Source organism: Lacerta agilis, chromosome 1 (assembly GCF_009819535.1).
Source record: "Lacerta agilis isolate rLacAgi1 chromosome 1, rLacAgi1.pri, whole genome shotgun sequence".
NCBI classification, from domain to species: domain Eukaryota; kingdom Metazoa; phylum Chordata; class Lepidosauria; order Squamata; family Lacertidae; genus Lacerta; species Lacerta agilis.
In genome coordinates, this window is record NC_046312.1 from 8,452,626 (window position 1) to 8,478,357 (window position 25,732).

Consider the following 25,732-nt stretch of genomic DNA (forward strand, 5'->3'; position numbering starts at 1 on the left):
AGAGCAGTTATAAATAATCTTTATAACATGACCAAAATAGGTAACTTAATGACATTTGTGCACACATTGCTACTAAACATATCTAAATATGTTGTTAATGACTGAAAGGTAACGCGAAGGGCAGGGGGGAAAAGAAGGTTCTTGTTTGAGTTTCTTTCCACTCTAAAGGGAATATTCACAATATCCTTTGTGAATTCTGAATTAATTTTTTTCTTTAAAAGAAAAAAAAATCTCAGTTTTTACAAACAGTTTGCATTGAACCTCGCGCCTTATGGAGTGCAGGCTATCATTCTGACAGGATAGAGCTTAAGTAGTTCTGGGATGCTTCTGAATCTATGAACAAGCCTTCTGCATTCCTGATAGCACCCCTCTTATAGTCTCTACCCCCAAGTTCAGCCCGGACATGGAGGCTCAAGTTCCCTCACTGCAAGAAGTGAAGTTACAGGGAACTAGGCAGAGGGCCTTCTTGGTAGTGGCTCCAGCCCTCTCTGTGGAACACCCTCCCATCAGATGTCAAGCAGATAAACTACTATCTGACTTTTAGAAGACACATGAAGGCAGCCCTGTTTAGGGAAGTTTTTAATGTTTGAGGTTTTATTGTGTTTTTGTATTTTGCTAGAAGCTGTACGGAGTGGCTGGGGCAACCCGGTTAAATGAGCGGCACATAAATAATAAAGTTATTGTTTATTATTATTAGCACCCGTCTCTGTATGACTTCCTTGCATTATACAAAAATTGCCCAAGTGCTTTTTGGGTCCTCTCTTTGCGACCATATGATCTGGAAATTTCCCCTTTCAGTTTATAAACTGTGTTTTTTAAATTCCCAGGATCATAGAATCATAGAATCCTAGAGTTGGAAGAGACCCCAAGGGCCATCCAGTTCAACCCCCTGCCAAGCAGGAAACACCATCAAAGCATTCCTGACAGATGGCTGTCAAGCCTCTGCTTAAAGACCTCCAAAGAAGGAGACTCCACCACACTCCTTGGCAGCAAATTCCACCCTAGAGGGGTTGGGTCCCTTTTCATATTAGAGGTAGACAACATAGTGCATTATTATTATTATTATTATTATTATTATTATTATTATTATTATACCGCCCTATACCCGGAGGTCTCAGGGCAGTTCACAGAATAAAATCAAAATATTAAACCAGAAAATGCATAATCAAAATTAAAACAACAAGCCAATAACCTTCCCTCCCAAACCCCACATTTTAAAACGGCATAGGATGTCAATCAAATCAACAAAAGGCCTGGTTAAAAAGGAACGTTTTTGCCTGGTGCCTAAAGGTGTATAACGAAGGCTCCAGGCGAACTTCCCTGGGGAGAGCATTCCACAGACGGAGCCACTGCAGAGAAGGCCTGTTCTCGTGTTGACATCCTCCGCACCTCTCGAGGAGGAGGCATACAAAGAAGGGCCTCAGAAGATGATCTCAGGGTCCATGTAGGTTCATATGGAAAGATGCGGTCCTTCAGGTATTGCGGTCCTGAGCCATTTAAGGCTTCATAGGTCAAAACCAGCACTTTGAATTGGGCCTGGAAACTAATTGGTAGCCAGGGCAGTTGGACTGGGATTGGTGTAATATGCTCAAACCGTCTTGCTCCAGTGAGCAACCTGGCCACTGAATTCTGCACCAGCTGAAGTTTCCGAACCGTATAACGCATTGCAGTAATCTAACCTTGAGGTTACCAGAGCATAGACCAGTGTTTTTCAACCACTGTTCCGCGGCACACTAGTGTGCCGCGAGATGTTGCCTGGTGTGCCGCGGGAAAAATTGCTGCTGAAGCGGAGAGGGCCGGTCGGGGCTGCTGGCAGGCGCCTGCTGAAGAGGCGGACGCTGCCCCGCGAGCGCGCAGGAGGCGCACGGCGAGCCCCAAGAGCTCAGCCGCTGCCGCCAAATGCTGTGCTTGGTGATCGCCACGATGAAAGGTGAGCCGCGCGGTGGCGCCTGATCTGCTCAGGCTGCGGCGCTGCTTTCTCCGGCTCGACGGGACCCACGAGGAAAGCGGCGCTCTCGGAAGCCCAGGCGCCTTCCGAGCGCGATCAGGCTCTCACAGCTGCCGGGGGTCGGTGCCTGCGGGTGGGGGCGCAACTGCCTTTTCTGCCTGCCATTTATGGGTGGCTGGGTGGGGGTACATGAGGGGGGCGATCCGGGGTGCCAGGACGGGGCGTGGGAGAGGCAACTCTGGGTCCGCGAATCCGAAAGGGCTCTTTTGCATTAAAGTAACTGCTCGGAATCTACCTCCCGAAGTTGACCCCATCGTCACATGACACCCCTTGGCTCGGGGTGCAAGCCTGTTGGCGGAAACATCTGAAGGGGCCTCTCGCCCGCTTGAGCTGACCTCTGGGCAGGTGCCCTATCCTCGGAGAGGGTCGGTCTGCCCTTGGCAGTGAGTCTGCTTAATTTTTTGTGTTTTTGTGTGCCACTAACCCAGTTGTGGTCTGAAGTCTGCAGAGTGCTGGACTTTTCAAGCCACATGGACCCCCCCCCCCAACTTTCCAGACCTAGACTCTGCACGATAAGAGAGGGCACTTGAGGTAGAAGGACCTGTAACTTATTTATCCTTCAGAGTTTGAAGTCTTTAAAACGTGATTGTTCTTTTAGATGTGATCATTGCCTATTGTTAAATATTGAGGGGAATGCATAGTTTCAAAAACATTCTCCTTGCCCAGAACAGACAGAATATTGAACTGAGGGGAAACTTCGAAGCACATATTATTTCTGTGAGGTGGTGATGGAGAGATACACCTGAGGCATGTGCCCATCTGCAGAGTAACAAGTCCTCCTCTCAGCCCTACATGTTTGTGGTTACCTTCCATTTCCCTCATATTTTACTTCCTCACAATGAGGTTGGGTTTGGATTTGAAAATGACTGATAGGACCCAGAACTGGCCAGATGGTCTATTTTGCGATGTAGCAATCCTGTGCATGTTTACTTGGATATAAACCTCACTGTTTTCAGTAGGGCTTATTCCCAGGAAACAGGGCATAGGACTACAGCATCAGTGGACCAGCGGATGTGGCAGAAAGTGGGTAAGCTTTGGGGTTGCAAGGAACTATTTGTCGCTTGAAAATGATAGCAGGAAACTGAACTGGGTCTGAATGAAAGTGTTTGAAGATAACTACATATCTGTGTGAGATGAGCTTTTCAAGCATGATTGCTATAAAAACTAAATACAGAGAGAGACTGAGAGCTGTTGACGAAGAGCTACGTGTGTGTCTTTCTTCGATTCCAGCCAGAATATCGGCTTTGTGTTCAGCCAAACAGGCCCTGGTTGCGCACTGAATAAAGTATTTTATAATTTTTCATATTTCTGTTTACTTACTATTATTTCATAATAAAGTAATTATAACATACTTTCTTTGTGTTTATTTGATTCCTATTCAAGAGAATTACTTTATATATAGTCAATATAGGCACAGAGTTAAATTATTTAACATTTTCTAATGGTGGTGTGCCTCGTGATTTTTTTCATGAAACAAGTGTGCCTTTGCCCAAAAAAGGTTGAAAAACACTGGCATAGACAACAGTAGTTAGGCTATCCCTGTCCAGATAGGGGCGTAGCTGGGCCACCAGCCAAAGCTGATGGAAAGCTGATAGAATCATAGAGTTGGAAGAGACCACAAGGGCCATCCAGTCCAACCCCCTGCCAAGCAGGAAACACTCTGGGCCACTGAGGCCACCTGAGCCTCGAGTGACAGCAAAGGATCCAGGCATACCTCCAAGCTGCAAGCCTACCCTTTCAGAGGAAGTATAACCCCATCAGGAGCAGGTGATCTCCCACCCATCTGGTCTAGGGAACCACCCACTAACAGTGCCTCAGTCTTATCAGGATTGAGCCTCAGTTTGTTGGCTCTCATCCGGTCCATTACCTAGACCAGACACTGGTCCAGCACTTCCACTGCCTCACCTGCAGATGTAAAGGAGAAACAGAGCTGAGCGTCATCAGCATACTGCTGACATCGTACTCTGAACCTCCGGATAAACCTACCCAGCGGTTTCATGTAGATGTTAAACAACGTGGGGGATAGGATTGAGCCCTGCAGAACCCCACATTGAAGGTTTCACGGGGCTGAAAAGCAACACCCTCTGGGAACGACCATCCAAGTAGGACTGGAACCACATAAAGCGGTGGCACCTACCCCTAGTTTGGACAGTCGCTCCAGAAGGATACCATGGTTGATGGTATCAAAAGCCACTGAGATGTCGAGAAGAATTAACAGGGACATGTTTCCCATGTCTCTCTCTTGACAGAGGGTGACCAAATCAGTTTCTGTGCCAAAACTGGGCCAATCCAGCCCCTAGATGTCGCTGGACTATAACTCCCATAATCACTGGTGCTGCTGGGGGCTGCTGGGAGCCTTGCCACATCTGGAGGGTGGCCTGCTTGCTACTCCTGCTTAACAGCACTCTAGCCTTGCCAATGGCCAGTGCTGTCTCCTCTCCCATGCCTCCTTGCCTGGCTATTTCTGCCTCTGTACGCTGTAGAGAACAGAAGCAGAAGGATCTCCAGGGTCATTTTAAGTTTGATGATTCAATTGTTCTGTGAAATAATATTGGGAGATGGCAGCTGAGAGCTTGAGTGGGTGGTGTTTATATATACACGTTTACTCCCATGTCAAACGAGAGGTTTGGAACAAAGCTTGATTGGCAGGTAAGCTCCGGACTGGGGAAAAAAAATACTGCTGCTTCACGCAGTGCACTGTTTATTTCTTTAACATATTTACTCAGCCGTGGCTTTCAGAGGGGTTTACAAAGTGACATTAAAATGAAACAAAGAGAGAAATGAGCAGGCAGTTTAGAATATCCAGCAAAAAATATAGACAGAACTAAAGAGCTTTGGAAAGCGAATTTTCACCTGGTGCTGAAAATAAAAACACTGCCAGGAGAATCTCCCTGAGAATGGAGTTCTACAATCTGTGGGGCCACCACTGAAAAGCCCCTGTCTCCTTTCACCCCAATCCTGACTTCAATGTTGATGTTGATGGGCACCCAAAGCAGGGTTTCCGAAGCTCATCTGAAGCCAGGCAGATTCATCCAGGAAAATTTTGTACCCTGACCCCTTGCAATTGAGGGCCTTGTAGGGTACAACCAACGCTTTGAATTGTGCTAAGAAATACACCAGTTTCCAGTGTCGCTGTTCCAAAACTGGCACAATCTGCCCTGTATGAGCAGTAGGAAAATAAGAAGAGCTTTGCAGCTGGATCAATGTAGGGAAAAACCGGGAACCCAGCCAATGCCTCCATCCGTATTTCAGACTTTGTGATACATCGGTATATTGTGATGTTAATGCCCAGCCCTACTGCCCACTTGTGTTTTCCTGCAACTGGTGTTCACCAGCAGTCTGCCTCTGATAATGGAGGTGATGATGATGATGATGATGATGATAATAAGGATAATTGTATTATTTATACCATCATGACTAGCAGCAATTCCTAAACTTATCCTCCAGTCTGCGTATTGGGAGGAGGGGAGGAATCTTGCCATTTTTGGTCTCAAGCCCACGGCGGGCATTGCATCTAGTTCCCGTCAAAGCTCGGGAGCCAGTTCAGCTAATAATTTGATTTCTTGTTCCCTGGTATGCAGAGCGTTTGCCCGCGTTAACAATCCTTCTGTTGTTTCTCTTGCTCATAAAAATTTAAGTAATTTTAACTTGTTTTTGAGCAACTTTCATTGCTTCTTATGTGCACGCACGTCCATTTTCTTTTTCTTTTTTAAAAAAGGAAAGGTTTTGACTGGCCTCCCTAAAAAGAAATCACTAAAGGAGAAAATAAATATGCTGTTGGTTGCGTGTACAATAGCGCCATTGTGCGAAGGGGGAGCGAGGATCACCTCCAAACGGCCTCCGGTGAAATCTAATGGAGAACCAATTTGAAAGTGGATGGAGTTCATTGGTCAAAAGAATGCGTCTTAGATAAACATCTGATCCAAGTTAGATGACTTTCTGTGCTGCTTGTTTTTGTGATTAAGTTCTAATTATTATTACTTAAAAAAACATTTTTTAGTACATAATGGCTGCATTTGGCCTTCTGAAATAAGGAGCTTGTTATATTGTCATTTAATGTGGAATCTATAAAAATGGCTGTTTGCAAGTCCCTCTGATTTATGAGGCTAATGCAGCTTTTTCTTATTACTGAAAGTGATCGTTTTCTGGTAAACCAGGAGTATCGAGCCGTGTCCTGTTCTCCTGAAAACAGCCTTTTGAGATGCAATTTGTCATTCTAGGAATATACGGCACTAATGGTGAATTGTTTATGCCTTTTAAATATTTTACTCTGTCTTGTTTCTCTCTCTCCTTAATTCCATTTACAGGAAAGTTCTCATCTGCCTGCTTCTTTGCTGTTGGCCCAGCACAAAGACAGGTCTACCCAACTTGAAATGCAACTGGAGATTCCCAAACCAGTCAAGCCGGTTGCATTTTCGACTGGCATCAAAATGGTAAGGCCAGACATCTTTGTGCATATTGCGGGGGGACGGGTCAGAGGGATGAGTTTTCTGCATTCAGCACCGCAGTCTTTAGCTGTTTCAGTTTCGGTCTTTGAGATCTACCTCTGACTTGCATTTAACACCATGCTAGCATCAAACTTTGTGGTAGCATTTAAATAGTGTTGGTATAATGTAAATTTGAAGGCGGTGGTTAAAAGTATAAAGGAGGGGGATTGTTATTATTTATTAAATTTCTATACCAGTCTTCATCCAAAGATCACAGGGCGGTTTACAATCTAAACAACCCCAAAATACATTACTGTATGTGCTTCACTGGTGCATGCAATCTGGTGTGAACCAGGTTTCCATGTGGTTATTGTAAACATGAGTGTCGCCTCTTCTGAGTGGGCTTGTGATGGTGGAAGTAGGCAGCCCTCTGTTTAGAGTAGTGGGGGCGGGTTTGGACTAGAATCCCTTCCAACATTCTTTGGGTTTTACCCAACAAAATGGTTCAATTCGCATAAGGGCTTCTGTTCACATAATAGAACTTCTCCTCCCTCTCCTCTCAGTGTGTGCTCTCCATGCCCCCTGCAAACTGTTTTAGGGGTTCCACCCAGGGGCGTAGCAAGGGGGGGCGGGCCACTCCGGGTTCCATAATGGAGGGGGGGACAAATTATCAAGGAATAATTTTTTTTGAATTTTTTTTTAAATGCCTGCTCCGAAGGTCTTATCCTACTATACTAGGAGGGATTATATAGCTATATATGAAATTTCATGCATATCGGTTAATATCTTGACCCTCCGCCACCAAAATAGCTGTTCACTTGGCTGTTTTCCTATGTCATGAAGGCTGAAATTTCAGTTCAGAGAACACTTACTGTTCCCAACCCTAACCCTGTGGAAAGCCATCTACAGTGGTGCCCCACTAGACGAAAATAATTCGTTCTACGAACTTTTTCGTCTAGCGGTTTTTTTTGTCTAGCGAAGTGGCAATGTAAACCGCGGTTTTCGCTAGACGAAAAAAAAAGACGAAAAATTTTCGTCTTGCGAGGCAGCCCCATAGACTTTTTCGTCTTGTGGGGCAGCCTCCCGCTAGACGAATGCCTTCGTCTAGCGAGTTTTTCGTCTAGCGAGGTATTCGTCTAGTGGGGCACCACTGTAATTAGACTTTAATTTGATTTTGAGATGTTTTTAGGAGGTAATTTAATTATTGTTTGATTTTATGCCAATGTTATGTATCTGATGTTATCCACCCTGAGCCTGACTTCGGCTGGGGAGGATGGGATATAAATAAAAGTTTATTATTATTATTACTTGTTATTATTCCTTTGTAAGAAAATATGAAATAACGTAAAACCATTTTTGCGGTGGGGGGGGGAATCATTGGGGGGGTTGACAAGAAATTTTCCGCACCGGGTACCACCTGACCTTCCTATGTCTCGGGTGTGTGTGTGTGTGTGACAATTTTTTTTTTTTTTTGCCCCCGGGTACCAATTTACCTTGCTGGTTCCACCCAACCCTCTGGAGCAGATTTGGAGGAGGGGGGGGCATGCAGGGATGTGCAGGGAGAGGAAGGGAAATTGTGTTGTGCAAGCAGATATCCTTGTGTTAACCAAACAACTTCATTGGACACAACCCGATGAGTCTAAGTGGTGTTTGCACAATCCGTAGGTACACAAGAACTCCATGATTGCGCAAGCGACTCTGCCATACTTTCTAGTTGCTCAGTAGTTAACAAAGCCACATGTAGCTTTTGTTTGGGTAATGACTTAATCTTCTGTGCTGTTTAAACACTCCTTGCCCTCTTAATTCAAAATAAAAAAAGAGGGCCGATTGCATGCAATGTTGTAAATGCTTTTCTTTTTCTTTCCTCCCTCGATGTTAGCCCTCCAAAGCTTTCCTTGCTTGTTTTAACACATTTTTTGTTGGTTCCCTGTAGCAAAATGCATTGTGTGGAGATAATTACTTAATTCCTCAAATATCCCAATGCCATTTGGAGCAGTTTTATCTGGAACGTCAATCTTGTAAACGGTGAAGAGGTTCAGCGTGATTTCTGTAAGAACACTTCAGATAATTGGCAGCTAAAGCAAGCTGCAAACTTTTTTACCCTTACAGACATATTGGCCAAAGTCTTGTGTCAGCATGTGTCCAGCCCATGTTTTGGCAAAAGGGATCTTACCTGGGATTCTTGATTTTTCCTGGGGATCTAGCTTCTGCATAGCACTTAGCTTCCCATGCCTACTACTCTTTATCTGACATAGAGAGAATTCTCTGCAGCAGGAGTAGGGAAGCTCAAGATCGGGGGCCGGATATTGCCCTCGAAGCCTTTCTGTCTGGCCCTTGGAACTCTTCCCAGGCCAAACCATGTTTTTAGATATGCTGTAAGCCGCCCAGAGTGGATGGGGAAACCCAGCCAGATGGGCTGGGTATTAATAATAATAACAGTAACAACAACAACAACAACAACAACAACAACAACAACAACAACCACCACCCTCACTGGCCCTCCTTCAAACCCAGAGGGTGTTTGCCTGCCTGGCAAGTGTCCTTGAAATCTAATAATGCTTGGCTGGATGCAAGGGGGGGGGGAGTTACAAGCTGCGGAACCGCCAAGGGAAGAAGCCAAGGGATTGGTGGTGGGACAACAACAATAATTTTATTATTTATAGAATTTTATTATATAAATAATTTTATTATTTATATCCCACCCATCTGGCTGGGGTGACTTTGAACACATATAAAAACGCAACTAAACACCAGACATAAAAAAAACTTATCAAACATAAAAAACTCCTTCTGTGACCAGTTCCCCTCCTAGAACCAGAAGAGGTATAAAAAAAGGGGGAGCAAAAACAGTCAAGGCATCGGAGCCTCAGATTTCTTAAGAAGGACCTGGGGAGGAGGAGACTTGGGGAGCTGTGGGCAGGCGAGGACCTCATTGGTTGCTGTGCTCACCAGGCGTGAGCTGCTTTGTTTCTTCCAATAAAGAGTTAACGTCAGTGACACCTTGTGAGTTATTGCAGACCTGCACCCGGCACCCGCCCTGACATTGGGTTGAAGCAACACAGGGATGTGTGAGCGTGTGTAGAAACTTGACTTCTGTACAAGCATAATCTTACATTTAGTACTCGGCCCACTTTTGCCTCTGGCCCTGCCTTCTACTGGCATGTGGTCCTTGGAAGGTCGATCTAAAAAATGGCATCTGCTGGGAAATGGATAGCAATAACCATGGAGGAGCTGCTTCTTCTTCTTCTTCTTCTTCTTCTTCTTCTTCTTCTTCTTCTTCTTCTTCTTCTCCCTCTTCTTCTTCTCCCTCTTCTTCTTCTCCCTCTTCCTCTTCCTCTTCTTTCTATCAGAAGATATTACAGGGCCTAGATTTCCCACTGATCTTCCAGCTCTCTCTGACGTGTGAGCTGTTTCCAGGAGAGGTATGGAACTACTGATTTCAAAATATTAATTTCCCCCTGCCTTTCGGCAAAACAGCTTTCCGGGCAGCTAACAACAGAAATTAAAGCTCTAAATTTAAAACAAATGTGGCAATAAAAATGTCTCAAACAGCAGCGAGAGGAGGCCAGCAATAAAACCATCAGCAACAAGTCAGCAGTGAAATGATAAAGCTGCCCTGAAATATTATCCACAAAAACATCACCTGGCACCTAAAAGCTAATAAAGGAAAGGTGTTGGGGAGAGCATTCCACGATCCGGGCACCATGACTGATACAGCGCTGTCCCTATTCACTTATCAACTGTCCTCTGTAGATGGGGACCCCCGGAGAAGGCCTCTGAAGGAAGTTCATATGGGAGATGCTGGCCCTTCAATAAGCCTGGCATTGACGGGCTACCCTAGTACATTTGCTCATGGTTTGCTTGGGTGAGGAGGCCACATTCAGAAAGCTTTCCATTCAGCAAAATGCAGCATGTAGTGGTCGTGGAAGAGCTCACAGCTTGTTGCAAGAGAGCCTGAAAGCCTTTCTTTCAGCATCTTAAATGCTAGCCAAACCCTCTGCAATATGCAATCTGTTGGATATGGAACAGGACAGAGTTCTGCCAACTGCATCATCTTAGCAGCATTGTTCACCGAGTTGCTGGTGGTTTTTGGTTCAGGGAGGCTCCTGGTCCCAGCATTTGCAAATTCAAAATCTAGGGCCAGCCTTGTTTTTCTCTGTTGATACTAGTACTATGGGTGCAGGGATGCTCTGGAATGTTTTTTAGGCAAAGGGCTGCAGGGCCAGACACACAAACAAACACATACATAGGCCAATGCACAAAACTAACCAGAGGCACATATTTTTAATTCTTAGTAACTCCACTTAATTTTCACCTTCCATTTTTCCCATATGCCCCCACCACAAAACATTTGGAAAAAGCTTTTTCCAGGACCCCTTTACCTGTCCTCACTGTGCAAAAGGCAAATTGTTGTTGTTGTTGTTCAGTCGTTCAGTAGTGTCCGACTCTTCGTGACCCCATGGACCAGAGCACGCCAGGCACGCCTATCCTTCACTGCCTCCCGCAGTTTGGCCAAACTCATGTTAGTAGCTTCGAAAACACTGTCCAACCATCTCATCCTCTGTTGTCCCCTTCTCCTTGTGCCCTCCATCTTTCCCAACATCAGGGTCTTTTCCAGGGAGTCTTCTCTTCTCATGAGGTGGCCAAAGTACTGGAGCCTCAACTTCAGGATCTGTCCTTCTAGTGAGCACTCAGGGCCGATTTCCTTGAGAATGGATAGGTTTGATCTTCTTGCAGTCCATGGGATTCAAAAACATCAATTCTTCTGCGATCAGCCTTCTTGATGGTCCAGCAAATGCTCAACCTTAAAAATGCACCATGAAAATTTCATGCATGCAGTTGAAAAATGCACGGGCACTTTCTGGATATTTTGCAAGGAGCATCTATGTGCTGGCAGCAATTTCCCCAGCTGCTCTATCTTCTTGTAGAAGAAGCAGCTTCAGTTGCACGCTTTGCCTGGTGGTTGGGGATGAAGGGAAGTTTGTTTCAACAACACCTGGAAGGCCACCAAGTTGGCTATCCTTGTTGTAGTAGAAAGTACTGAACTATGTGTACCGTTGGGGTGATCGGGTATAGAAGAACATCTTGCGTCCCTGTGGAGAGAAACAATTGCAGGGTAGAGGTGGGGGGTCATGACTTCATCATGTATGCTTTCATGAGGTATCTGGTTTGGATGGCCATTGTGGGAAGCAGGATGTTGGACAAGACAGAGCTTTTGATTTGAACTAGCAGGGCTCTTACATTCTTATTATCAGTCTCTCTCCCCAGTGCTGTTTGGGAGTATTTACCGGTAAATTCACTGTTTCAAATTAGTTCAGTTTTGAAAGGTTCAGTCTTGATACAAAAATGGTGCCCAACTGTATCTGAATATAGATGAATACCTGCTCCTCGATCTCAGGAACTGCCATGCAACATTTGGTTGTGGAATCTTAAGAGCTGTCCAGATGCAGAGCAAACAACTTTCTGAAAAATATAGGGCAGGATTCAACCAAGTTGTTGAGCTAGCAGAAACTGGTGCAATGGGACTCTCCCCTCCGCCCTGGAAAGAGTTTGTAGATTTGTGTTGTGCACTGGAATGTCTCAGGCCAGACACAAAGCCTGGAGTTGTTGTTGTTGTTGTTGTTGTTGTTGTTGTTGTTACAACAAAGACCTTTCAGGCACATTAGAAAATTAAAACGTTCTTAGCGAAGAAAAGGTTCAAGTAGGAACATGTTTAGCTGCATTTGAGAGGTTTGGACTATTTCCTCCTTTTTCCTCTTCTTTTCTTTTTGTTATTTGAAGTGTAAGCCAGACAGAGTGTGTTGAAAAGCAGCCTGTCATTGGATCAGTTTTCCTTTTTTAAAAATGTGTGCTAACCTGCCAACTAGTGCATAAGATATGTTAATTAGCCGGGGGATTACTATGTAATTGCCGATCTTTCAAAGTGTTCAATTAGCTGGGATTTAGTTTTTAGTTGTTTTTTTTAAAATCGTAAGTGACTAATAAGTCATTTTATTGGTCCTCATCCTGCCCATTTCTGCCTCTAGCCAGAGGCCCAGCACCCACACAGCCTCACCTGATTTGCATGCAGTAGCCTGAGACTGAGCTGAAGGTTGTTGGCATATTGATGACAGCAAGTTCCAAACTCCCGGTTGACCCCACCAAAAGTGGAGCCCACAAGATGCTCTGCAGATTGGGCACAACTGGCTTCCAGGGGCTCTGATGGACTGGTTTTCATCAGGTAGTTTGTCGTACAGAATAGCCCAGCTAGATGGCGGTGGAGAAGTAAGTGTTCTTTGGCACTGCTACCTGGTAGGCAAATTATGATCCTGTGCTTGCTCATTGATCCACTGGATTCAAGGATTCACTGTACAGCTCAGTCGGTTAGAATGTGCTGCTGATAATGCCAAGGTTGCAGGTTTAATCCCCATATGGGACAGCTGTATTGGAGGTGTTTGGACTAGATGATCCTCAGGATCTCTGCCATCTCTACAACTCTATGATTGTCACTACAGTTCTTGTGCCACCTGCATTTGAAAATTTCATTACACAGAACTCATTAGGAAACTCAAGAGCCTCCCATATAGACTTGGTGTGAACATTGAAGTCCCCCAACACAACTGTTTGGGGACGGGGTCCAGTAGCAGGGCAGCTATTGCCATTGGGCATCAAGGTGAGCAGAACTTCAACAGCATACACCACAGCCTTCCAATTTGTGTTGATGTTGCACTAAATACTTGCACAACTGTCAGGCGTCAGGGAATCTGATCCCCCCGCAGCAGGCTGCCAGGGACAGATAAACAAGAAAAGCTCTTACCAAAGTCTTTTATTCAATATTCACAGAGAGAGGCTTAGAAAGGCAGCCTCTTGGAGTAATGGCGTTGCTCAGAGTAATCTCCACCCCCCCTCCCTTCCGGTAGCTGCTTAGGGCCACTTGTCTCTTAGCTCTCTTCTCTCCTACTTTCAATGCTTGCCAGGTTCTGGGAGAAGGGGGGTCTGCAATGCTTTCTAGCGATAACGTGTCAGCCGGCTGCTCTGGCTCTGCTTCCCCCCACTTCTCCCATTATTTTCCAGCTTTGCCCCTTATCTATCTCTGAGCCGTGACCTTCTGCAAACCACTGTTGTAAATCTGTACTCTCTTCCTCTTTTCTGGAAGGTTGAGGAGGAGGGGGGCAGTCTCCACCATTCCTCCTCAGTCCAGTCCCTGACATCAACTGAGCCACACAAGTCAACCACCAAGGTTTCAGTAGCTTATGGGAGATGCAAACACTCATTCAGGACTCACCAGGGTGTTCCCAGAAAGAGCTTCCCGGGTGCTCTCGGCCCCCTCTATGCCCCCCCAAAGATTAGGCTTGAAAGAAATGTTCTGCTGTAGCCACAGACTAGGTTGCAATGTATGCTTTGTTTCAGGCTGTGTATGGTATCCATGATACTTTAGGTCCCTCTGCTGGCAAGGTTATAATGGAAGGGATCATCATCCCCTGAGACCCTCATGTGGCCCCTCCACAAAAGATCCAGAGGATGGCAACATGAGAATGGGCCTCTTCTGTGGTGGCTCCCTGTTTGTGGAATGCTTTCCCCAGGGAGGCTCGCCTGGCACCATCATTATATACAGTTGCAATCGAAATTATTCAACGGCCGTTGCAAATCAGGTTTGTTATCAAAATGTACAGACTTCCAGCTGTTTGCAATGAGCAAATCAAACAAAAGCAATTGAAATAGCTCAACACAATGGATGCTTCAAGTGGTTTCAGCTGAAAACTGCAACTTATACTGTATCTTTAGGTGCCAGTCAAAAACTTTCCTCTATCACTGGGCCATTGGTCTTTAACTAGCTGTGGCTTTTTAGAAGTGGGCGGGGTGTTTTCAATGTACTTCTTTTTCCAGTTGGTTTTAATGTGGGGGTTTTTTTGTCTGTCATTTTTTTTTTGTTAAGTCGCTATGTGTCAGGAAACCCCCCTCCCCACGGCAGGTAGCATCCCGGGAGAGCTTGCAGTACAGGGATCCGCCCCCGTTGTTTACCAGCTCGTCATCCCCCTCCTCTGCAGGAAGCGACCATTCCTCCAGTGGGGAGGGGGAGTTAGAGGCAGGAAGTCGGTGCAGGGGCTCTGAAGAGATCGTGGAGCCTGAGCACTACAGGGAAAGAGGGGAACGGGGTCAGTTTCCCACGCCCCGAGTTCGCAGACAGGAAGGACGTAGAAGGGGGAGGCGGGGGTTCAGAATCCTGCGCCTCTTTTGCTGGACAAAGAACCGGAAGGATTCATTCCCGGGCTCTGCAGCAGGATGAGATGGACGTTTGAACTTTTGCTCCACTGTAAATATCTGCACAATAAAGAACTGAGTTTTAGAAGTTCTGCATTTGGCTGATTTCTCATGAGCAACCACTGAACGTCCTTACACTATGGTTTGTGCTGGGCAAGATAAACAAATGTAAATCATCATCACCAGGCTCAGGGCAGGGCCTTTTCAACAGTGGCACCATGGCTGTGGAACATCCTCCCTGGGGGATGCTTGTTCTGTCCACCCTCTGCTGATCTTTAGATGCTGTAAAAAGGCATTGCTTTGGTATGGTGCCCCTGTTTATTGTTCCCTGCAGTTTTCTGTTGTGTTCATTTCTCTGTGCCTGTCTTCTTTTTGTTTATTATTATTTTCTAATATTTCCAACAGAAGACCAGAAGAAGAGGGCGGCAGTATATCCATTAGTGAGTAAATACTCATCAGTGGACTCCCAGGGTTTTTAGTGCTGATTTTTTTGCTGCCTCTTCCTGTGTTGTTTGCCTAAGCTGTGCAAGAACGACCAGTACTGAAAGACGGAAGGTGTCTCATAGAATTAGCCAAAAAATAGCTGGCAGGGAATAGATAGTCTTTGTTTCCCCCTCTCTTTCCGCTATTGTTTGCTTTGGAAAGAACACGTTTTAAGCACATGGAAGTACTTCACACTTTGGATAAATGCTGACTTCCTACATGCTTTCTGACGGAACAGCACATCATCCGTGCAATGCAAGCACATTTAATAGATTATCTCAATATAACTTCTCATTTCTGCTGTCTGGTTTTGGTTTTTTTTAAGACGAAGTCTATTGCATTCCTTCTTTTGTTAACCATGTTTTTTTGACCATGTGCTGAATAAATCACGGAGGGCCGAAAAACGAAATAAAACCTTGCACCATATAAATATAATGGAAAGATGCATTTTGAGTGGTATCTTTTACTGCTTTAGAATGTTGGTAATAAACTTTTAATATTCAAAGCGAAATGGCTGAGAAAAGAAACTTGGATGAAGTTTTAACGGCTGGCAAATGTTGGGTGGCCGTGAGATCAGATCCCACTTCGGGCTTGCTTTTAAGCATTTCTTTATTTAAATATTTAAAAGCAGCACTTTCCTAGAAAACGTAGCAAGGCAGTGTTCAGCATAGAAAACATAAGCTTTGCAACAATAGCACCAGTGAAAACATCAATAAACCGATTGGAAAAAATAATTATAGTTGCGAAGGCCTGCCTGAGCAGTGCAGTTTTTAAAAGATGCCTGAGAGACAGCAGGGATGTCTCCCTCTGGACTTCTACTGGCAAGGAGTTCCATGGGTCTTGAAAACTGCCTGCTATTGCCTTCAATAGAACTGATTGGTTCCAAACCTCATTCAGTCGCAGGGGCGTTGTTGTTATAAAATTCTGTAACTGGGTCCGTCTCCAGAAGGGAGTCCGTAACCCCTGGAAGAGTGCTATAATTTAAGAGCCCCTTCCCGACAACGCAGCACAAAGACAAAGACAATACCGAGTCTCCCAAAGCAAGGCCTTGTTTATTAGAAACTGTTGCAGCAGGGTGTTTTGCAAGCAAAAGACCTAGAACAATGGAGCGCAAGCTCCTATATAGACTTTTGAAATTGCCCCCCCTCCAGCTCAAGACCACCCCTCCATACATCATACATACATCAGAATTACATCACAAATTGGGATGGTCAGAGGAGGTAACCTGAGAATTCTCACACCTGTGCCATCCCTCCTTGAACCCCTCCCAGACACACACTTCAGCAAAACAAAAGTGTTCATGGTTTCCTGTCCTGGGCAGGCAGGGCTAATGACCATCCTTTGTTGTAGCCCCGGCCAAATCCATGGGAAATGGCCCATCAGAATGCCAGAGATTATCACTCAGGCAGAGGGCTGCTCACCTCCTTCCTCCTTGCAGAGAAACAGTTTGTCAGTTTGGGAGTGGGAAATGGTGTGAGGCCTGTTCTTCCTGTGTTTGCTTGGTGAATTAATAATATTATATATATATATATATAATTAAAAGACCTTAAATTCTTACAACATTGTCCAGGATAGCCACAGCTGGGGAAAGTCGGTAACTTTGGCAAGGAGCACCTTTTGCTTGCAGCTCGGTTTAAACAATTATTTTGTATGATTTGTTGCAGGTTTTTTTTTGTATTTCTTAAAAACGAATAATGCAGCTGCGAGAAGAGCTGCAGCTCTGTGGTAGACTGTCTGCTTTTCACGGGGAGTATCTGCTTTGAATGTAGGTGGTCACAAATTCAGTCCCCAGGAACCTTTGGGCAGGACTGGGAAGGGCTCCTGATATGAAACTCTGGAGGGCCACTCCCAGTCAGGGCAAACAGCATTGAACTAGATCAGAGGTCTCCAAACTACGGTCCGCGAGACTCATTTATCCATCCCCCAGCAACACCCGCCGCCCGCTGCCACCACCCACTCTTACCGGTGCAGCGTGGCACAGCTGCCCACTTCTGGGTTGGAGGAGCACCGGAAATAGCTTGTGCAGATGACACCAAATTAGGAGGGGTGGCTAATACCCCAGAGGACAGGATCACACTTCAAAATGACCTTAACAGATTAGAGAACTGGGCCAAAGCAAACAAGATGAATTTTAACAGGGAGAAATGCAAAGTACTACACTTGGGCAAAAAAATATGAAAGGCACAAATACAGGATGGGTGACACCTGGCTTGAGAGCAGTACATGTGAAAAGGATCTAGGAGTCTTGGTAGACCACAAACTTGACATGAGTCAGCAGTGTGATGCAGCAGCTAAAAAAGCCAATGCAATTCTGGGCTGCATCAATAGGAGTATAGCGTCTAGATCAAGGGAGGTAATAGTACCACTATATTCTGCTCTGGTCAGACCTCACCTGGAATACTGTGTTCAGTTCTGGGCACCACAGTTCAAGAAGGATACTGACAAGCTGGAACGTGTCCAGAAGAGGGCAACCAAAATTGTCAAAGGCCTGGAAACAATGCCTTATGAGGAACGGCTTAGGGAGCTGGGCAGTGGCGTCGCTAGCCTCTGCGCTGCTGGGGGCGGCGGCAGCGCATAGGCACCCCCCTGGGGGAGGGGCACGACGCGTGCGTCGTGACGTCATCATGACGTCACGACGCACGTGTATGCAGAAAGGGGGGATTTCCCCCTTTCCGAGGCTTTTTTTCGGCAGGGGGTAGTGACCAGCGAGGAGGGGGTGAGAAGCGTGACCCCCCCTCGCTGGTCGGCCCCCCCCGCCGAAATAAAGCGGGCGGAAAGCCTGGAAAAGAAGCAGAGCGGTGCTTAAACGAGGCTGCTCTGCTTCCTTTCCAGGCTTTCCCCGCCCCCCCCGCGGTTTTTTTCGGCGGGGGGGTGACCAGCGAGGAGGGGGTGACAAGCGTGACCCCCCCCGCTGGTCGGGCCCCCCCCCCCCGCCGAAAAAAAGCGGGCGGAAAGCCTGGAAAAGAAGCAGAGCGGCGCTTAAACACGCCTGCTCTGCTTCCTTTCCAGGCTTTCCCCGCCCCCCCCCGCGGTTTTTTTCGGCGGGGGGGGGGTGACCAGCGAGGAGGGGGTGACAAGCGCGACACCCCCCCTCGCTGGTCGACCCCCCCCGCTGAAAAAAAGCAGCGGCAGCACCCCATCCGTGTGCTGCTGCTCCTGGGGTGACGGAGGGCGCAGCGGCGCGTGGGAGTGGCGGGAGGAGCCGCCGCTTGACACCCCCACCCGCCGCTGCTCACCCTGTCACTGGGGGCGTACCGCCCCCACCGCCCCTCCCCAGCGACGCCCCTGGAGCTGGGTATGTTTAGCCTGGAGAAGAGAAGGTTAAGGGGTGATATGATAGGCATGTTCAAATATATAAAAGGATGTCATATAGAGGAGGGAGGAAGGTTGTTTTCTGCTGCTCCAGAGAAGCGGACACGGGGCAATGGATTCAAACTACAAGAAAGAAGATTCCACCTAAACATTAGGAAGAACTTTCTGACAATAAGAGCTGTTCGACAATGGAATTTGCTGCCAAGGAGTGTGGTGGAGTCTCCTTCTTTGGAGGTCTTTAAGCAGAGGCTTGACAGCCATCTGTCAGGAATGCTTTGATGGTGTTTCCTGCTTGGCAGGGGGTTGGACTGGATGGCCCTTGGGGTCTCTTCCAACTCTAGGATTCTATGATTCTATATAGGTGAGCGCTCCCCCGCCCTCCGGCCCACCGCGCGATCAGCGCTGGAGTCACTGGCCTGAGTTTGCTGACCCCAGAGCTAGTGACCTCCCTGGGGCGCAAGCCAGGGCAGTGTGTATGGAGGTCCTGGGCTGCCCAGGCCACAGGACCTCTGGATATGTGTAGGCTTTACTCCTTAGCCTTTTACTCCTTAGTTATCCCGCAAGGCAGCAGAGGTTTGGGATAAGAGGTTTTGACTTTTGGACCCACTGTTGGGTCCAATCCAGTAGAGCCTGTCTTCACATGCAGGTACAGGTGGGTAGCCGTGTTGGTCTGCCATAGTCAAAACAAAATCGAAAATTCTTTCTAGTAGCACCTTAGAGACCAACTGAATTTGTTCCTGGTATGAGCTTTCGTGTGCATGCACACTTCTTCAGATACACTGAAACAGAAGTCACCAGATCCTTAAATATAGTGGGGGAGGATATTTAAGGATCTGGTGACTTCTGTTTCAGTGTATCTGAAGAAGTGTGCATGCACACGAAAGCTCATACCAGGAACAAACTCAGTTGGTCTCTAAGGTGCTACTAGAAAGAATTTTCGATTTTGTTTTCACATGCAGGGGAAGTCCTAACTCACCGAGGGGTTGAGACCCATTGGCTACCCTCACCTGGTTTTGCCACCTGGGTGTGGCCTCTGACAGCATCTGGGAGCCACAGGTGAGTGCAGGGTGGAGACCAAAGTTGGACAAGCTACCCCAGAAGGAGCATGAAGGTGCTCTTATTCCTGTGGGTAACTAAAGAAGAGTGAATTTGTTTGGGTGCCCATGGCATGTTTGGGAATTGGCCTTAATCAGGTACAGTACAAGCACTGAGTGCCTGCCTGCATGTGTCCTGGTGAAAAGGGTTTCTGCATCAAAGAGACAATGAACTAAAGTGAAGAAGATGTCCTAATGATGGTTTTCATGGAGGGTGTTTGCTCAGGTGCTCAGGGGCGGAGAAGAGATTATTGTTCCCTGCAACCATTGTCAGACATCAAACGCTGGCATCCCTGGTTTGCACCCAGGACAGGTTTGGTATGTGCGTGAAGACAAAACTGAGGGAAATGCACTCGCCCATGGTTACTCTTGAAAGAAACATCCCTATTTGTCTAAAGGGATAAAAATATTCAGCCTTTGAAAGGTTTAATGGCTTATCTTTGTTTTATTGTATCAGCTCTCATTTCCTCTCAGATAATTAACCCAGCTAATCCAATTTCAAAGTATACCATTACAGACCCTTTGCAAATCCTTTACCTGTAAATAAAACCTTTAGTATTTTAATAGGGCATGAGAACACTTGCTGTAGTTTGTAACACATTGGTTGTGTGTGTGTGTGTGTTCGAATCTGCAGGAGATGTGAGTCTGTCTGTCTTTGTTTATAATGATGAGGGCTAGAAATATGTGTTTCAACTCTAATGAAGCCCAGCTAAGAGGTGCACCAATGTTTGTTAATTTCATGGATAAATAAATGGACAGCTTATTTTCTAAATTATATATGTTTTATTTCAACTTGGACATTTAATAATTTAGGTGGCAGTAGTTCATACAGTCAGCTAAGGTTCACCAAGTAATCTCCATATATGTATGGAGCCCTTCAGTCTCTTAATTCCAGAGTTGTGGGTTCAATCCCCACATGGGGGCAAAAGGTTCCTGCATTGCAGGGGGTTGGACTAGATGACCCCCGGGGTCCCTTCCAGCTCTACAGTTCTATGATTCTATGAACATTTCACTGTGAGTTCCCATCCATTTCACCATAGGCCAATTTCTTTGGCTAAGTTGACACTCAAAATGGCCGCCCTCCCAATATGGGGCCACCCCAGTGTCCTGTCCCCCCCCCCCATTGCCTTGCCCCTGCTTCACATCATTGGCTGCTCAGAGGGATTGATCCACGGGAAGGGCTAGTCGTGGAAGATGCAGAGTAGAAATAAAGGAAAAAGCGGTATACCTCCTGTCTTGTGGTTTTGTTTTACTAATGAATAGCAACGACCAGTCCATAAAAATGGGAGGCGAGGGGTGTGTGTGGATTTTGAGGCTGCGTAGCCTTGAGCACCGACATGATTTCATTTAACAACTAGACGCTGGGTCTGGGTGATGGTGGCTGCTAAGTGCAGGGTCCTTTCTGTTCTGACAAAAAATAAATAGAAGTGGATTTGAAGTGGCGCGTTGGAGACAGGGACAGCACCCATGCTATATTTCTAAAGCACACCGTGGCCTCTGAATAATCATGGCAACTGGAGTTTATCCCACACGGGGCTACAGTTCCCAGGATTTGGGGGGAGTAATGTGCTTTAAATGTGCTTTAAATGCCCCAACTCCCAATTTGCAGAGATTTTTCAGTTTTCAGCTGGAATTCAACCTTGTCGAGAGGGCCATGAATTCACTATCCCTGCACTAAGAGAAAAGTATTTCCCCCAGATTGCTCCTTGTGTGTGTGTGTGTGTGTGTGTGTGTGTGCGCGCGCAGCTGGGAACATCCCAGTTCCTTATTTTTCAGTTCTATTGGTGCGTTCATGAATTTTCAATTGCCTGTGACAGCCAATGTTGAGGTTGGAAGGGGAGAGAGGGAGAGAGAGAGAGGTCAGATAAGGGAATGTCACCTGAATCAACATATTTCAGTTTTGGCAAAGGAGAGTGATTTTTCTGATAAGCTAGTTTGAACCTGAAGTCCCCAGATGAAAATACTCAAGCCGGTTGCATTAGCCCCTTTCTGTTTCCTTTCCCTTCTCTTTTCAACAAAGAGATGTTTTGATGGCTGATCGCTTAGAGCTCTGGAGTTAATGTAAAGGATGTAGATGTTTCTGTGATTAAGTTTGATGTAGTTTAGCATGCATGAGCTATGTCCCCCGCCAGCCCAACTCCTTCATCTCCTCTCCTCCTGGGTTTGACATACACACATTGCTGGCACATGCACTTATGCCTTACTGTTAGTTAATCACCTTTGTGTAAAAAAAAAAAAAGTTTATTATCTCTTTATTTCAATTTTTTTGTTTTTAAAAAGACATTCAGATAAAATGGTAAAATGTATTTTTCTTGGCCCGTGCATGGTCCTGGATTTAACTTTTGGTGGGTTTATCTCTGCCCAGCCTCGAGTCCCAGTTTTCATGCACCATTTTTGGCAGTAGGTCTGAGTAGCACACACAGCAGATCTGACGAAGGAAGCTGGTCCCCCTAGTGATAAGCTCAGGCAACAGCGCCATGTGGGTGGTTGTGGTTACCCAGACACCTTTGGCCTTGGAGGACAAATGTCAGTATCGACATACCACATCCGTGCGATTTCTGGATCGACGCTTCGAGTGCAAGGGGAGAGACTATACATATTTAGTTTCCGTTCTGTAGAATTCTGCAAAGCCCTGCATTCTGAAACCAAGGATGTCGGACGCTGTTGATACCCTGCAATAGGAGATGCCTAGTGAAAACTGAGTAGCTTGTTCATGGCCATCACCTCGAATGGTGGGAAAGAAACAGTCTTGTTGTAATGCATTAATTTATCTGGCAGAATAATTTAGTCATGCTGTTGCTCTGCAGGAACATATGTTTCGTATGCCTTACTGCTTTACCGGCAAGAGGCATGCAGCTGTGCATCTGGGTCCTTAGCTTACTTTACATGCAGTTTCTGTAAGGCTTAGTGCTTGGCTACTATTCATGTCATTGGCAATTTATAATGGGAGGCTTCAGAATACGTCTTTCTCTTTCCCTCTTGAGTTTCAGATTTAAAATTCCAGTGCCCAAGGCTGTCAGATGCAGGGAGGGGAACGTTTCCCATGAAAATAGCTGCAGTCCAAACCCTACTAAGCTAGGGCTTACTTCTGAGTAAACCTAGTTAGGCTCGTGCTGTTAATGATCCCTGAGCGCTCATGTTTAATCACATTAAAGTGCATCGTTTTAGGGGAATCCGATGCTGTTTGAGCATGGAAATATACTTCAGATAAACAGCTGAATGGTTTGCTGAATCCCCCCCCTCGAGTCCAGTTACAGGAAATACTAATTTATTAATAAAAGGCCCTTCCAATACTTGCAGGCACCGTCTCGTGTGATCTCTCTGCATCCATAATGACATTAAAGCCTGGCATTTAAAACACAGCAGCAAAAGATCTTTCATAAATCACCAAAGATCCTGTGGATTTAGCCATTGGAAATGTGCTAAAAGGGATTAACCGTTTGTACGCATTTTGGAGTCCGTATAAAATAAATACGGAAAACCCTTTCCTCTAATCTGTACCACTTCATAACCGGTACGGTCTCATCTGATAAAAAAAAAGAGTCGGTTTTGCCGTGCTTCAGACCTCACTTCTCTGTGGTGGTTTGACGGTTCCACTGAAAGGGTGTAGAGGTGAAATAAAACGGCGCACGTCCACAAAGTGTTGGGAATCTAAATGACTCCACTATGGCACAGGCTGTCATTGAACAAACACGATACTAGACAGGAGTGGGGAGCCTCTGGTCCAGGCGCCAAATGTGGCCCCTTGAAGCCTCTATCTGGCCCTCAGGACTCTCCTTACTCAGTACGCCCCTCTCTGCAGGCCATGCCCATTGTGGGCCCTCCTTGAGTGTCCTTGCATGGCTGAAATGTCTCCTTGAACTCTTGCTAATGCCTTCTGCTTGCTTGGATGGAGGCTAGAGACACAGGTGTGTGAATCTCTGTAGAAAGCAGCGCACTACACAAAGGTAAAATTCACCTCTGTGGCTCTGCCCACTTTTGCCTTTAGCCCCGCCCAATTCTGGGATGTGGCCCCTGGGAGGTTGTCAAGAAAGGCATGCGGCCTTCAGGTTTGAAAAGGCTCCCTTGCATTAAGATGATATGGCATGAACAATTGGGTGCTTTTAAAAGAATTTTTCATACCCCCCAGGAAGCTTTTCATTGAAAAAGTGGATGAACAAAAGTATCAGGGGACCCCACTGGAAATTACTTAGGGGGCTCACTGCATATCCTAACCACTACCCTGGGGATATCTATACCCATGTTGATACAGGTTGTTGTTTTTTTTAATGTTAAATTGGAGCAAATATGTCTCATTTTTAAAACTTTGATTTTATTGGGTTCTATTTGACCCCCAGCAACAGAAAAGTAAAAGTGGGTTTAAAAAAAAAGGCGTAGGAGGGTTAAACTTGACTCGTACGTGGAAGATGCATGTTGTGCAAGAACGCCCCTTCGTTCCCCTTTCATAATAAATCTTAAGGGAATATTCATCTGAAGGGCAAGATGCCAGAAAGAACAGGTTCGACTTGTCTGCGAGGATTTACACCATAGTAGTACGCACAACTGTTTTTTCAGAGGTCATTGGGAAGGTCATGGAACTAGCTTGCGTTACTGAATGAGAGCAGCTTTATGGCAGCCTGGGGGGGTGGGGTGTTATGTTTAAAACCTGGTGGTGAAAATGGAGATTGAAGCAGGTCAAATTTACTTGTTGGGGGGGAAAGAAATTACAACTTTGCAAAGTTATCCACAGTATTGCTTTTCCCTTCTGATCTATGGAGTGGATCCCATTTACAACTGCATTTTTTAATTCCCCAATCTGGTTTTGTGACCATGTATATTTGGCAACTGAAATGGCCCAAGGAGCTGGGAGGAAAGGCCAGAGCCAGCATTTCCCTGAAACGGAGATCACCCTCCGGTTTTTAAAGCACCTCACCTGCAAAAGGGCTTACCTCTTTTGTTCTCGTCTGAGTCACCGGGGTGGGCGGCACCTTCCCGGCAAGCGATTATTCTGCATCTTTGCACTGGGTGCGATTAGATCATTCAGTTACACCTGGTGCAGAGATGCGGCAAAAATGCCCACCCCCATCTGAGCCTGGCTGGGAGGGAGGAGGCAAGGCCCAGAGTAGATGCTCATGCAGAGTTGCAGTAGGCAGCCTCCTCTGCGGATGTGTACATAGATTCATCACCCTCATCCTCAATTTCTTGCAGCATAATTGCAATTCTTGGAACACTTGGCTTGGGAATTACTGACTACTAAAGTACTAAAGCATTTGGGGCTTGTAGTTTAAAAAGATACTGGCTTAAACAAGGGCCATTATAAAATAGGAACACATAAAGAGCCCTGTTGGATCAGGCCAAAGGCGCATCTAAACCAGCTTCTTGTTCTCATGGTGGCCAGCCAGATCCTTTGGGAAGCCTGCAAGCAGGAACTGAGTGCAAGAGCTGTCTCTCCATTTGTGATCCCTAACAGCTGGTGTTCAGGTCCATATTGCCTCTGACAGTGAACATAGAACCTAGTCATTGTGGCTAGTAGCCATTGATCTCCTTATTTCCTTGAACTTGTCTCATCTTTTTTTTAAAGCCACCCGAGCCATCTTATGGGAGCGAATTCCATAATTTAACTCCACAAGAAGGTCTTTTATTTTGTCTCTTCTGAATCTCCCAGTGTTCAGCTTCATTGCATGGCTTCAAGTTCCAGTTTGATGAGAGGGGGGAATAAATTTTTCTCTACCTGATTTCTCTGTGCCATGCATAATCTTACTCACCTTTCTCTTTTTTTTTCTTACTCACCTTTCTCATGCCTCCTCTTACTCTTTCTCAACCCTTTCCAGCTCTACAGTATCCTTGTTTTGAGATGAAATGACCAGAACTAAACACTCTTCCCTATCCTGGTCTTCCCTGTCCTGGAATTTGCCTTTCTCACAGCTGCCACTGGGTCAGCATCTTCATCAAGCTACCCACAGAGACCTGACAGTCTTGTTCCTGGTCAGTCACTGCCAGTTCAGAGCCCAGATTAGTGCATATGTGAAATTAGGTTTTTTTTTTTTTGCCCCAATGTGCATCCCTTTAAACTTATCAAAAGCTTTTTGCAAGTCTATATATGCAGTGCCTATATCTATTGTTGTTGTTGTTCAGTCGTTCAGTCGTGTCCGACTCTTCGTGACCCCATGGACCAGAGCACGCCAGGC

The 25,732-nt window shown here is 46.0% G+C and overlaps 1 protein-coding gene across 2 annotated transcripts in view; it reads left to right on the top strand.

Moving 5' to 3' along the window:
* The window catches only part of MNAT1 (MNAT1 component of CDK activating kinase), a 129,461-nt gene that overhangs the window by 44,391 nt on the left and 59,338 nt on the right, over positions 1 to 25,732 (top strand). For both annotated transcript variants that reach the window (XM_033173360.1, XM_033173281.1), the window contains exon 6: positions 6,316 to 6,441. In XM_033173360.1, the coding sequence (XP_033029251.1) occupies positions 6,316 to 6,441 (126 nt within the window). The remainder of the gene's footprint in view (positions 1 to 6,315; positions 6,442 to 25,732) is intronic.